Below are 13136 nucleotides of genomic sequence, written 5' to 3'. Positions count from 1 at the left end.
TTGAACCAGCTAGAAATCTGAGGTATCTTCTGCAGTTTTGTCTGATAGGGGCATGCAGGTATGCCTCTTTGAGGTCCAAAGTCACGAGCCAAGCTTTCTTGCCCAGCATGGGAAGAAGCTGCTGTAGTGTCAGCATTTTGAATTTCTGAACATCCAGGTAAGTGTTTAGAGAAGAAAGGTCCAGAATGGGTCTCCAGGCTTTGTCCTTTCTGGGAACCAGAAAGAGTCTTGAGTAAAATCCTTGTCCTTGCTCCTGTGGTGGCACCTTCTGAATAGCTCTCATGTCCATGAGTGCTGTAATTTGTTTTTGAGCCTCTGCCAATTGATTTGGTGGCAGATTTGGCATTCCTTTTAAACGTGGCAGAGTGTGAAAGTGGAACTTGTAACCTTGAGATACAATGTTGAGAACCCATTTGTCTTTGGTGATGCAATGCCAATTGTGATAGAAAAGTGCCAGTTTTCCTCCTAAGGGGGCTACCAAGAGAGAGCTGTTTGGCAGCTGCAGTGGAAAGTCATTGAGGCTGCTTTTTATAAGGTTGATGCCTGTCTTTCCCTTCTTTCTGGCCTGGTGTACCCCATTGTCGAGGCCTGTAAGGGCCTTGTGCCGGACCTCTACCTCTTGGGCGTCTGTATCTGCCCCTTTGTGGTCTGTCTGTGACTGGAAAGGACCAATTCTTTGTTGGCCAATTTCTGCTAAAACAAGGAGGCTGAACCTGTAAGAAATCTTTCACAGTTTGCATAGATTTTGCCTTATCCTCCATCTTCTTTAATACCTCCTCTGTCTTAACTCCAAACAGCACATCCCGCTGCAAGGGTGCATCCAATAATTTGACCTTAACATGATCTGGTAATGTATGTTCTTTTAACCAAGCATGCCTTCTAATGACAGAGGCTGTAACTGCTGCTCTACAGGAGGCCTCTAAGGAATCAAACCCACATTGTAAAGTATGTTTTCCCATTTGGTCAGCTGCATGCAATAAATCCTGCATTTCTTTAAAATTAGGAGGATCTGAGCCTGGAAGCATCTTTTGTTTCAACTGAGACATCAAAAATTGCTGATATTTTAGCATGTGAAACTGGCAATTCAAGGCTCTCATTGCTAAAGTTGCAGACGTATATACCTTCTTTCCCCATCTGTCTAATGCTCTGGAATCTCTGTCAGAGGGAACTGGGTTTTTTTGCTGATGAGGCCTTAATCCCTTTGGGTCCCTGAGAAATAGTTTCAGGGTCAGCAGCAGGGCTTTTGTACAGAAATTTGTGAGAGTTAGGGACTCTGTAATATATATCAGGTTTAACTGGGGCTGGGGGTAAGGAGTCAGGGTTTAAACTGGATTCAGTGTACACATCATCCACAATATCTAAAACTGGTGGGATAGCAAGGGGTCTGTGTTGAGGCAATAGAAGGTAGTCTCTGAGCCTTTTCTTGGATTCTGAGTAATCCTGGCCTTCCCAATGGAAATGTTCCCTCATGGTATGTAAGGTTTCCCCAAAGGAGTAGTCCTCAGGCGGAGAGGCTGAGGGAATTGATTCCTCAGCATCAGAATCCTCATTAAGGGGGTAAAGAATATCCTAGGTCTGAGGATGAGTCTGAGGAAATGGACACCTGGTTGGAAGATTCATAGTCTACATCCTGTCTGGGCCTTTTATCAGGAGGGGGATGGGACCCCCTGATCAGGGTGATTAGGTCTTCGGCCATTTTTAGCATTTGTTTCTTAGGCATGGAAGCCTGTCCTGGAGAGAGTTGTGTCTGTTTCTTTACTTTTAAGGAGGGCTTAGATTTAGCAGAGGGTTTAATAGTTAACTGGGTAGGTCTGAAAACACCCTCTGTAGCTGTGGATTGCTCAGCTACTTCGGTTCCCTCTGTAGGGTTAGGATCGGAAAGCTGAAAACCTAGTGCGTCCGAAGGTCCAGCCAGCTCCACGTGGGAGTCTGAGGCGGTCTGTGGTTCTGTGGAAGCGGTAGTCAGGGGCTGCTTAGGCGCCTCGCTGTAAACCGGAGAACCGGCGAATGGCCTAGAAGAGGCCTCGTCATCAGTTTTGGGCCTCGGATGCCTGTCCTTGTCCTTGCACTTTTCATGCATTCCGGTCGTTGGAAGTTCCGACGGCATGGTGTAATTGAATTTTCTCCCAAAATAATGTCGGGCAAAATCAAACAGACGTTTAATAGTGCTCTTGTTAAACCTAGCACAAAACCGACAACCAGTGACGTCGTGGTCAGGGCCTAGGCATGGAATACAATAGGAGTGGAAGTCCTTATGAGCTATTTGCTTCCCACAAGAAATACAATTATTAACTTTTACTGACATCGGTCTGAGGCAAGAAAAAGTTTCCCCAATGGGGTACTTAGCTTTTTAAGAAGACTTCGGTTCTGGATTCGGAATGAAAATCTCAGGAGTCGGCCGACCGGCACTTGCGAACTGCTTCTGCTTCGGGCACCGCGTGTCAAGAAAGACTGAAGAAAATGGCGTCGGCTGCATCTTAAATACCCCTGTCGCACTGACGTCAGGGAGGAGGCGACAGCAACCGACGCTGGACCAAGACTTTGGAACTCTGGCCGACTGGGGAACCACCTGACAGCAGGATAACCCTAGTGTAATGACTGCAGCAGTGTAACACGATGAACATCTATATGTTGCTAAAGGAAGCTATAATACAAAATTGTAAAAAGGGGGAAGAATCTAAGTATGGCATGGATAGACACAATAGCATATGACAGCATCCCACATTCATAGATAAAGGAGTGCTTGCAGATGTACAAAAGATACATCCCAAGAAACAGTGGCAAAGCACTTTGCAATTAAGCTATGACAAGGGGAAAATTATTATTCCCAGGGTTAAAAATGCAAAGAGGCATATTCCAGGGTAATTCTTTATCTTTGTCATTGCTGTTGCTTTGCCTTGCCCTTAACCCATTAAGAAGTTTATTTGACAGATTAGGTCATGGATACAATTTCGGTCCCAGAAAACAACCTTGCCTTAAAGACCTCTCATCTACTTTTTGCAGATGACTTAAACCTGTATTGTTCATCAGATGAGTCAAAAGCACAACTGCAAGTGGTTAAAACTTTTCAGATATCTTGACAAATGTGCAAAAGCAATGCTTAAAGCAGGAAAATTGCAGTTGTAGGAAAATATCAATCTGGGAGAGGAATTTGATATGAAGGAACTCGAGAAGAAGGTAGTGTATAAATATTTGGGAAATGAAGGATTTGCAAAAACATGAACACATAAATAAAACTCAGTAAGAAACACTTCAGAAGACTAAAACTAATATTGAAAACAGCTTTGACATCCAGGAATAAAGTCCAAGTTGTTAATCAATTTGCTCTTCCTGTTCTAACTTACAGTTTTGGGGTGACTGGCTGGCCCCCAAAGGTATTGGTTCAACTGTACAGGAAACCTCTTAAGGAGGTGAGGGCCTCCTCAAAACTTGATTACATGTACAGATCTTCAGTCTTGGGACTGCATACATATCTGCTGGCGTCATAAGACCCAAACATAGTAAAAGTTTTTAAAACATGAGAAGTCTCAGATTACCTATCTGCTTAGTTTAGCAGAAGTATTCCGGTGTCAAGAGAGAATGGAAACCAAACCAGAAACATACAAAAATCAGAGAGCAACTGAATATGCCAAAAAAACAAAATAAGGAATATAAGTAGAAGGATCAGATGAGAAAATGAAATGTGGAAATGCCAAAAATGTTGTGGCACGTACAGGATTTGACGCAGGAATAGTTAAGGAGAGTTGAGATGAAACCAGAAAATGAAAAGTTAATAATGGCAGTCCAGGATTGTGGACTACATGCATGCTGGTTTAAAAAGTACACTGAATGTGTGGGAGAAACATATAAATGTAGGTTCTGTAAAAAAAGAACTGTAAACATTCGCACATCTTACTGCTGGGTATGATACACTCACAGTAAAGGGCATGGAACACTGAAAGGCACATCAATGTGGCAAGACTGTTGTACTGGAGATCGTGCAAACACTACAATACAGAAGTACCTGAGAAGAAATGGAAACATGAACCACAAAGCATTATACAGAGAGATGAAGTGCACATCACATGGGATTACCCATTAGCAACAGTTCAAAAAACAGATGCGAATAAAACAGATATAACAGTCCATGAAAAAAAAAAAAAAAAAGTACCATTGATCATTGAAACTGTTATACCTAGTGATTGCTGTGTCTTGCATACAGAGGGAGATAAAGTCAAAAATGTCAGGATCTGTAGGTATAAATGAGAGTAATGTGAAAGAAAGATACCCACACAGTTTCAAAAGTAGTAGAAGGAGCAATAGGTGTAATAAGAAAATAATCTATACTTGTTCTTAAACATGCTACCAATACATGTAATGCCATATGAACAGCAGGAGGAGTCAATTATGGGTGCATTCTGGGAGATGTGAAAAGAACTTTTGGCTAACATCAAACACTGAAACAACATTAATTTCATGAACATTAATCATACCCTGACTTAGGAATGGGGTTCAATCCAGTCATGGTATTAATAACCCAAATGAGCTGGAGAAATTAAAATGGAAAGCAGGTTCTTCCTAAGGGCTACCTTATCTTTTTCAAAGACCAGATACAGTTTTCCTACATACAACAATCTAGAGCTCTAACATCCCATGAGAAAAGATGACAGCCATCAGAATAGTGTTTTTTTAAGACGAACACTTCAAAACCTTCAATCTACTAAGGTTAAAGACTAGATAGGTATATTTCTCAACCACGACTTAGGAGTCCCTCAGGGAGACGATTTGATGAAGGAAGGGAAGAGATGTAGCACTTCTTTAATGGACTCATGCTGGGTCACAATACTGTACTCCACAAAGTCATCATGATGCACACAAACAGATAATCACACACATTGACCATGAAGTAACTGAGGCACTGTTATATACATTAAGATCACCTGCAAGATGACTGACCAGGGCAGTAATGGGTACAAGTCTATCTAAAGTGAAAAAAGTTTATACTTGGAGGTATGTACCTATCAAGTGGGAAGTTTCCTAGAGTCTCAGTCACCTCCAAGACTGCAGCTAATGAACCTGACAGAATAAAAGAGACTACTTGAAGAGCTACGACATTAAGTGGAACCCCTAGTCATTTCATGTCATGGTTGCACTAGTACAATTTTCTTCTGTCTAGGGACTTTAACGCATGGTGGATAAGAATGCGTTCTGGTTTTCCATTTTTGAACTGTGTGGTGATGTAAGGCATTAGATGGAACAGCAGGAAAGTATACAGGAATCTCTCCACGTCACACCCCACCCCCTGTCCTGCTCAAGTGAGTAGAGGAATGTCAGGACAGGGTTCTCCCAAGTAGCATATAGGTCAGTCTCCAGAGTGCCCTACTTCCAAAAGACCCTGGCAAAATGGCCTTGGGATCTGCAGTTTGAAATGACAGATATGCAGTTTCCCTTCTCTTAGGGGGTGAGAACTACTTTCCCTACACTGTGTGAAAGCAACTGTGAACTCTCCAGTCTACCAGCTAAATTACTAAGTAATTTAGCTGGTAGACTGGAGAGTTCACAGTTGCCAGCTAAATTACTAAGTAATTTAGCTGGCTACTGTGAACTCTCCAGTCTACCAGCTAAATTACTTAGTAAATCCCCACAAGCAGTAAAGCATTCATCAGAAACTTGTGATGGGATCACATATAAAAAAGGTAAGGCCCATTAAAAACCCAGTCTTTGCAACACTGGTATTCTTAGCTATGCAAACAGTATTAGAAATAATGTGGATGCAGTCAAGCCCAGAAAGTGCAACGTGGTTCAAGACTGAAACTGGCATGACACTGTAACCCAAAAGGACAAAGCCATGACCTCCACGGCCCTTCTCTAAGTCCAGGAAGGATGGACACAAGTTTATGATCATTCTCGGGAAGTGTGCAATGAAGCAACTCACAAGAAGGCCACCTCCAGACTCAACAGACAGGGATATCAACAACTACTCATTCAGGTACAGGAACACTAGAAGATTCTTCTTCTTTAAGGCTCTGCAACCAAGACCAGCACCTTGAATAGGAGTTTAGGCAACAAAGTCCAAATGGCAGCATTTTGTACTGAAAGTGATTCTCACCCACAAAAGACAGGAGGACATCTTCTCTGTGGACCCTCAAATCTGGAGGTCTCCAAAAGCATCCATCTTGACCAACACCACCATCCAGGGAAAACGTATGGCAGCAAAAGTGTGATGTCCACAGGGTAAATCTCTCAGACTAAGCATGTCAGATGCACTGGCTGATGTTGCTAAAATCCAGAATGGGGCATATATGGTCTGTCCCCTTTGGAAGCAGTAAGAGTGTGCAGTAAAATCCCAAACCTCATCTACTGCAGGGACATACTACAGTCCTCTGAGCACTGGAGTTTGGGCCTGCCCCAAGAGATCAACTGTCACAGACTAATGTCAGAATATGGGGCTTCAGAATGTGTCGCTGACAGTAACCCTCATCTAGAAAGATGGATCCTTTTTGATTTTGGGAAAACTGTACTCCTTTACAGGCAGCTCCAAACCAAAATCAGAAGTGTGGCAGAGCAGCTGGTGGAGTCAGCCACTTGGGCAATGTTATCAGTACAACATAGGCATGAAGACAGTGTGATGTTTACAGACTTTCTTCACATGGCAATTAGACTCATTTCTTTTTATGGGATTTTCCCAACCTGCAACAGAAAACTGTAAAGGTCATCTACAAAGCTAAGAACTTGTTTCCTTCCAAAAAGGCTGCAAACCAGGTCTTGGCTAGGCTGGCTGAAAAGCACCTGCTGCAGGGAGAACAACTTCAGACATATCATCTTTTGTACACACTCACCAGAGTCTGAAAGCCCTTGCTAAATTACCAACACAAAGTTACAGGAGAACACATGGTCTTCTGCTAAGCTGTGCAGAGTCTCATGATTTTCTTCCTTTGGCACAGCCAAAGTGAGATCCTCAAGCCTGTCCAGGGATCAACTTAAACTGTACAAAAAGCAGCTAAGTACTGTAGACTGCTTGGTGGAAGCAAACATTTATGAAGCTGGTGCTTTTCATCATAAAGTTCAATGGTGAAAGAGTGCAGACATCCCAAGTGTGACATTTTACAGAAAATAATTGAGACTGATAGAGAAAATACACTTAACCCAAGGACCCATCAAGAAGGGTTGTCAATATCAAATATCTGTATCCTGCAAGTTTCTTACCCAAGATACTAAAGGGGGGGGACGGGGACCTCCTCCACCTCAAATTTCTGATGACAGGAGCCTATGCTTGCACAGGACACCAAGGGTACAGTGTGTGACAAGCAAGTACTAAAGATCAAATGACACAACTTCCATGCCCAGGAGAAACTGATGGAAGTAGCACTAGGTCTTGAGAGATACCTCTATAAGGCTTAGTACCAGCAACAGTACATACTCCTAAGGGTAAACTCCCTCAGTCATGAAAACAAATCCCACCAAACACTAACAAATGGGTTAACCCTGTGGCCAAAATGGTGTAGCAGAGCCCAAGGAAGTCTCTATCACTCTGACCAGCGAGTCATGCATGTCATGGTGTGGGAGAGGTAGACTTTTGGCAGTAGAATCCCTGAACCATAGTACAACTGCTAGGCCTGCACTGGGGAACTTTAAGGACTGTTTTGTATAAGCAAGCTGGGCAACATAATGGTCCAGACACTAACCCAGCAGTGCCGATGAGGAAATCCTTGGATGCATGACCAAAGCAGTTTGCCAGGGGTGCATCTCTCGAGCTTCTAATCACTGGCCAATAATGCGTGACAGCTTGATGCCTCACCAGTCCAGTAGGACTGTGTGGGTCTATAGCAGCACTAGGCTATCTTATGGGTTGAACCAGAAGGGTGGGATGATGTAAGAAAACCTACCAGTCCCAGCAATGAGCACCCTCCATAGTAGCCAGCATGAAAGAAATGAAACAGGCAGTGCTCTCCCCTTCCCCTTTTACGAATGGCCAGACTGTACTGGTGGCACTTATAGCAATGAATAACAATGTAGTCTGGTAACCTCAGAACACTTCTGAAGAAGTTAATGTTTTTGAAGCCGAATGGAGGAACCTTCCATAGCAAATGTTGAAAGATCCAAACATTGTAAGAAAGAAAAAAAAGCTGAAAAAAACATGGGACACAGGGGCACTGGAAGAAGACAAAAATTCAGAAACGTGCCAATTAGGAGACAACCAAAGGAAATATCAACATTTCCTCATTGTAGTAGACTACTGAAGTCAAATCTCCAAATGTTCTCCAACGACTTTCATGAAAGGAAAACCATACACAATCTGGTCTCTTCAGGCAAAACAGCTTCCACAGACAATGTGTCAGGAGCAACATGATTTCAGGAGATGATAGGATACCCCTCTGATGAATCCATGTTAAAAGATTTTTATACTGTTCCCTTTTATCTGAAGCAAGACATGGAGATCTTTGCTGAAACCTTCCCATGGCTTTTAAACTCCTTATACAGTGGAAGGGTAGCCAACATTGACATAATCAAGACTGAAAATTGATGACAATCATGAGAAACAAAATCAGTCTGTGTGCTTGGAAATGAGAGAACTACTCGGAGGTAATCTATGCAAGTGGCTTGTCATACTGGACAAAAAAGATTAGTAAGCCTCAAACCTATAAAAATGTATATTCTGTGGCAGGTGGGGGTGGTGGTGTTCTATCTCATTCCTACTACAGAGGGCAAAAGAGAATAGGCCAGTTTATTATCCTGTTTTTCTCAAGGACAGGTGCTTCTGACCTTTTTAACTTAAGAAATCACACAGTCCAGTTCAGTGTCACAGAAGGACAATGCCCTGACAGTGCCTCAGATGACCCATGTTTGATTTGTGGCACAGGTACTGGGGGGTCTGTTAGTGGAAAGACAGATGGGTGAGAGGCAAACACCCTTGCCAATCCTGGATGGAGACAGGTAGCCAGACAGCTACAGTGGTGACACTTGAGGGAATGCAGGCATACAGCCTGCAGCAATGAGCCTATTACGCCCGTGATGTACACCAATACTCTACTAAGCCAGTAGAATTTGCATGTGTGGTACACGTGCCTCCTCAAAAAGCAGCAACCGTGGAGCATGTAGGTGCCAGGGGCAGGGATTAGGATAGCCCATAGGATCTGCACAGTAGCGCACTTCTTTGTGCTTGACTCTCAACTGCAAAGTGATGAATGGGCTAGAAGGTTCTTGTCCTGGCTGAAGCCTGGATGTCACTCCAATGGAGGAACAAATGGGTCACTTGGGTGCAGGAAGGAGAAACCGCTAAACCAATCCTTTGGACACAATAAAAATGAAATTACTGAGGTTTCAAAGGGAAAGGGGAGGGGAAACAGTTTTCAATCACTAGCGTCAATCAAGTATTTTGCAAACCTCACACACAGGTTGCAATAGGGTTACTGTTCAGGCCACAGTTGAAAGGAACATAGAAAGACTATATTCAAACATGCAACAGGGATGCTGCATGATGGGAAAATGAGGCCTATACTCAGAAAGGAGCTGTCATCAATGTGACTGTCGGATCATGCTCTGCCTACAAACAACTGGCCATGTCCCACAATTAAAAAGGTGTCTAGAAATATCTGGCACAAAGAAGGCCACAGGCAAAGTGTATATGGAGACAGAAAGGACTGCGTCAACCCTTACTAGTGAATTAGTCTCAGTACAGGAGGAGGAAGAAAAAGAAGAGTATCAGTTGGGCAAAAGTCTGAACTATAGACATGCTCCAGGAGTTAATGACTTGCTCCATAAATGCCTACTTGAAACAATACTGGAGAATGGGTGGGATCTATCCCCTAGGTCTTTCTCCCCTAGTGTGTGCACGCTGTGGCACCTCTCAGACTTGCTTTTTTTGTTCATTAGCTGATGACAACGAGAGACATTGATCTCTCACCAAATGGATTTACATCGCATGCAAGGAGTCAAAGGTCAACGAAACAGCAATCAATGAACTGGTAATCCTTTACTTTCCGATTCAGCGTTTGCTATGTGGGTCATTTGTGTGTCATAGGCAGCTTCTGTGCTGAAAAATCATATGTGCAGAAAAACAAACCTATTTTTTTCAGTGCAAGCAAGTAGCAGATTTGAAATGCTAACATGATCACTGCAGATGTCATGCAATGAGACAGCTCCTGTGAAAACTCAGAGAATGTTTAGCAGTATACTTCATCACAGCATGACTTTTATTCCTAACTTAAAAAAACAAAAAACTAATATCTCACTATTTGGCTAATGCTAGTATTCAGTAAAGCACAAAGAACACTAATATGGTATCAGTGCAACACTACAACATCCATAACGGAATAATAGTACACTTCTTTGTAATCTTAGCTTTTAAAAGAAAACAAGCGCAATGCATTTAAATATTAGTCCAGGCAGTTTAAAATGCACACACTAGTTTAATAAGTGCAGCAAAATCAAAGCAGAACGCAGTGAAGGCAAAATAACTACAGGCAAAATAGTTTGTCAACAAGCTACCAAGCTGTCATTATTTGTTTCTCTCAAATGGCTTGCCACAACAAAACCGGCTATCACCAAGTTTTTCTTGCATTTTGTGATACTTTGCAAATTTAGACCTATACAATTTCAAGACTGAGGTAGCTGTGTTGACTTTCACTACTAATGCCTGCCTACAAACTAGAACAACTCACCACATGTTCAATACTTTCTGGCAGCTAAATGAAGCAAGGAAAAAACAACACAAGAGAAAAAAAGGAATCAAAACACAAGCCGTATGACAACAGAAAAAAATATATGTTGTTAAAGGTTAGTTTCAAATGGTGAAAGCCAACTTATATGTATTATTACACTCAGATACAGATATTCACTATCACTTAAACATTATAAAAGCAAAAATTATGCCTCGGGACAGAAAAAAAAAATATTTCAGCTAACATGATGCTTCAGTCATAATACAGGACTTAACTAGTAGTTTGAAACTTTTATTTTCAGTTTTAAGAAAAACCTGTACTGTTATGAAGATACATAAATCTCATCTCCTTTCAGTTAGATGTTCCAGTAAGACAAGCTATTAAAATTTGATGAACAGAGCCACTTCACAGTAAAACAGATTAATTACTAACATTTGCTAACATTTAATATAAATGGATTTTAATATAAATTTGATTTTTAATAATGACCACAAGTATATCCTGGTAATCACTGATTATTCAACAAAACTCCATGAAGCAGCACCCCCTTCAAAAATCCACAGTGAAAACTAGTAGTTCTCTACGGTAGGAATTCCTAGAAAAATTCTTACTGACCAAGGTACCGCATTCATGTCTAGAGTAATACATGCATTTTGTCAGTGTTTAAAGTGAAACAGTCAAGAGCATTTGCACACCACCCTTAAACAGATGGACTATGAATGCTTTAACAAAAGTCAATGTTGCAAAAGACCAATGGGGGGGGGGGGGGGGGGCAGTGGGATCAACTACTGTCATATTTTCTTGCTGAAAAGTACCTCAAACATCACCAGGATTCATTTAATTTCAACAGACATACACAAGGTTTGTCAGACATAGGCATAGCAAATAAAACACACCCTTTAAAATGTAATATGGCATTTTTGACTCTGTGGAAGAGGTTAAGAACTATAATACGTGTAGCGACAGAATATACAGAGGAGTAATGTCATTTCCAAATCTCCAAGTCAAATTAAACTCTGTGTCAGGCTTCATTAATTGCTAATCAAGTTAAATGCAAGTTAGGGATGGCAGAAGCCCACTACTTAGGCAATGCAATAGACTGATAGCTTGTGAAACCTGCAAAAGTGGAAGCAGTGCAAAACCGTCCCACAACAACCACTAAAAACAAACAAATATTTTTTTTTTTTAAGTCTGCCTAGCTATTACTGTTAATTATGTTCCTGATTTTCCAGTACTGCATGCTTCCTGACTGATCTGACCAGACGTAAGGCTCCACTTTAGGAAAAGTGGACACGTAATAGAACACGTCTTTATACAGCTGAACATGCTACGCTAGAGATTCAACATGCCTGCACTCTGAAAAGCAGGTTGAATACAGTGTAAAAATGAAAGTGGTGTAAAAAAGTAGTAAAAGTCAACAATTTGGGCAAAATTCAATTACTGGTTAATTACTACACTGATTGGTTACCAGCAAAGAAGAAATCTGGAGATGTGAGAGAAAATAAACTAGAATAAGTAGAAGAAAGAACTCTGATGCTGAATAGTCTTGAAGCTATTCAGTAAAAAAAAAAAAAAAAAAATTCTGGTTTCAGTTTTTTTTTTTTTTTTTTTTAACACAAGATGGTTTCCAGTAATTTAGATGACCAAACAAATAATTCAAATGCATTCAGAGGTGTTTAAAATAAAACAGAAACTGGAGAAATATATATACAAACTGTCAAAAGGATGTAGAGAATACAAGCAGCTTTAAGAAGCCATTCAGATGAGCTGATAAAACTGCATAAAGCAGATTATGAAATATGGCTTCTCAGGAGCTGTTAAAAAAACAGGATAATTAGAAAACATAGCACTACTCAGCAAAGAGTAAGCCAGCAAGCTGAATGGAACTCCATTTCCCATTCTGAAAATATAGCCCACATAGAAAACTTGCCAGTGAAACATTTAAACTGGCTCAAAAGAAAATAATTCAGCAACAGAAGAAAAAGACCAAGATCTGATTACAAAAGTCAGCAGTAACTTGGCGTCGAACCTGAGACCAGTGCTGAGTGGCTGACATGATGAGGACGACCAACAAAAACGTGATATTAGGAAATAAATGGAAAAACTGCAAAGTATCATTTCCATTTAAGTTTTGAGAACTGTTCTGCAAAAAGTGGTGGCTAAAAAAAAGACTGGCAGTTTGCTGATTGTGTTAAAAAGGCAGGAGGACTCTACAGTATAATTCTCAATTTGTCATGAATGTTTAAAATGACAACGAGGGAAAAGAAGATATAACTATAAGTAAAAAAGTTCTTGTTCACAGTAACATGCATATAATAAATTTATTGCGGTAAACTGTTACACTGTAAACTCCTTCTGTATAGTATGCAGATGTATTTTAAATGTGAGGTGGGGGAGTCTTACCAGTAACTGCTGCTTGTGCTGGTGATATTACAGTAAGAAAGTACTTTTTCTTTACTGTAATGTATCCATGGTTTATACTGAAACAAAATCAAG

General features: G+C 41.1%; 1 protein-coding gene across 7 annotated transcripts in view; it reads right to left on the bottom strand.

The window, feature by feature from the left end:
* CSNK1G3 (casein kinase 1 gamma 3) overlaps nucleotides 1-13136 on the bottom strand; it is a 2843512-nt gene that overhangs the window by 133284 nt on the left and 2697092 nt on the right. For 6 of the 7 annotated variants that reach the window (XM_044060767.1, XM_044060768.1, XM_044060769.1 and 3 more), the window contains one exon: nucleotides 10641-10664. The exons of the other annotated variant lie outside the window; for it this stretch is intronic. In XM_044060767.1, coding sequence (XP_043916702.1) covers nucleotides 10641-10664 — 24 coding nt within the window. The remainder of the gene's footprint in view (nucleotides 1-10640; nucleotides 10665-13136) is intronic. 7 annotated transcript variants of the gene reach the window in all.

This window comes from Protopterus annectens, chromosome 2.part0, assembly GCF_019279795.1.
Source record: "Protopterus annectens isolate FY-2018-M chromosome 2.part0, PAN1.0, whole genome shotgun sequence".
Lineage (NCBI taxonomy): Eukaryota > Metazoa > Chordata > Ceratodontiformes > Protopteridae > Protopterus > Protopterus annectens.
Note: the sequence above shows the minus strand (reverse complement) of the source record. Positions and strands in the feature narration are given on the sequence as shown.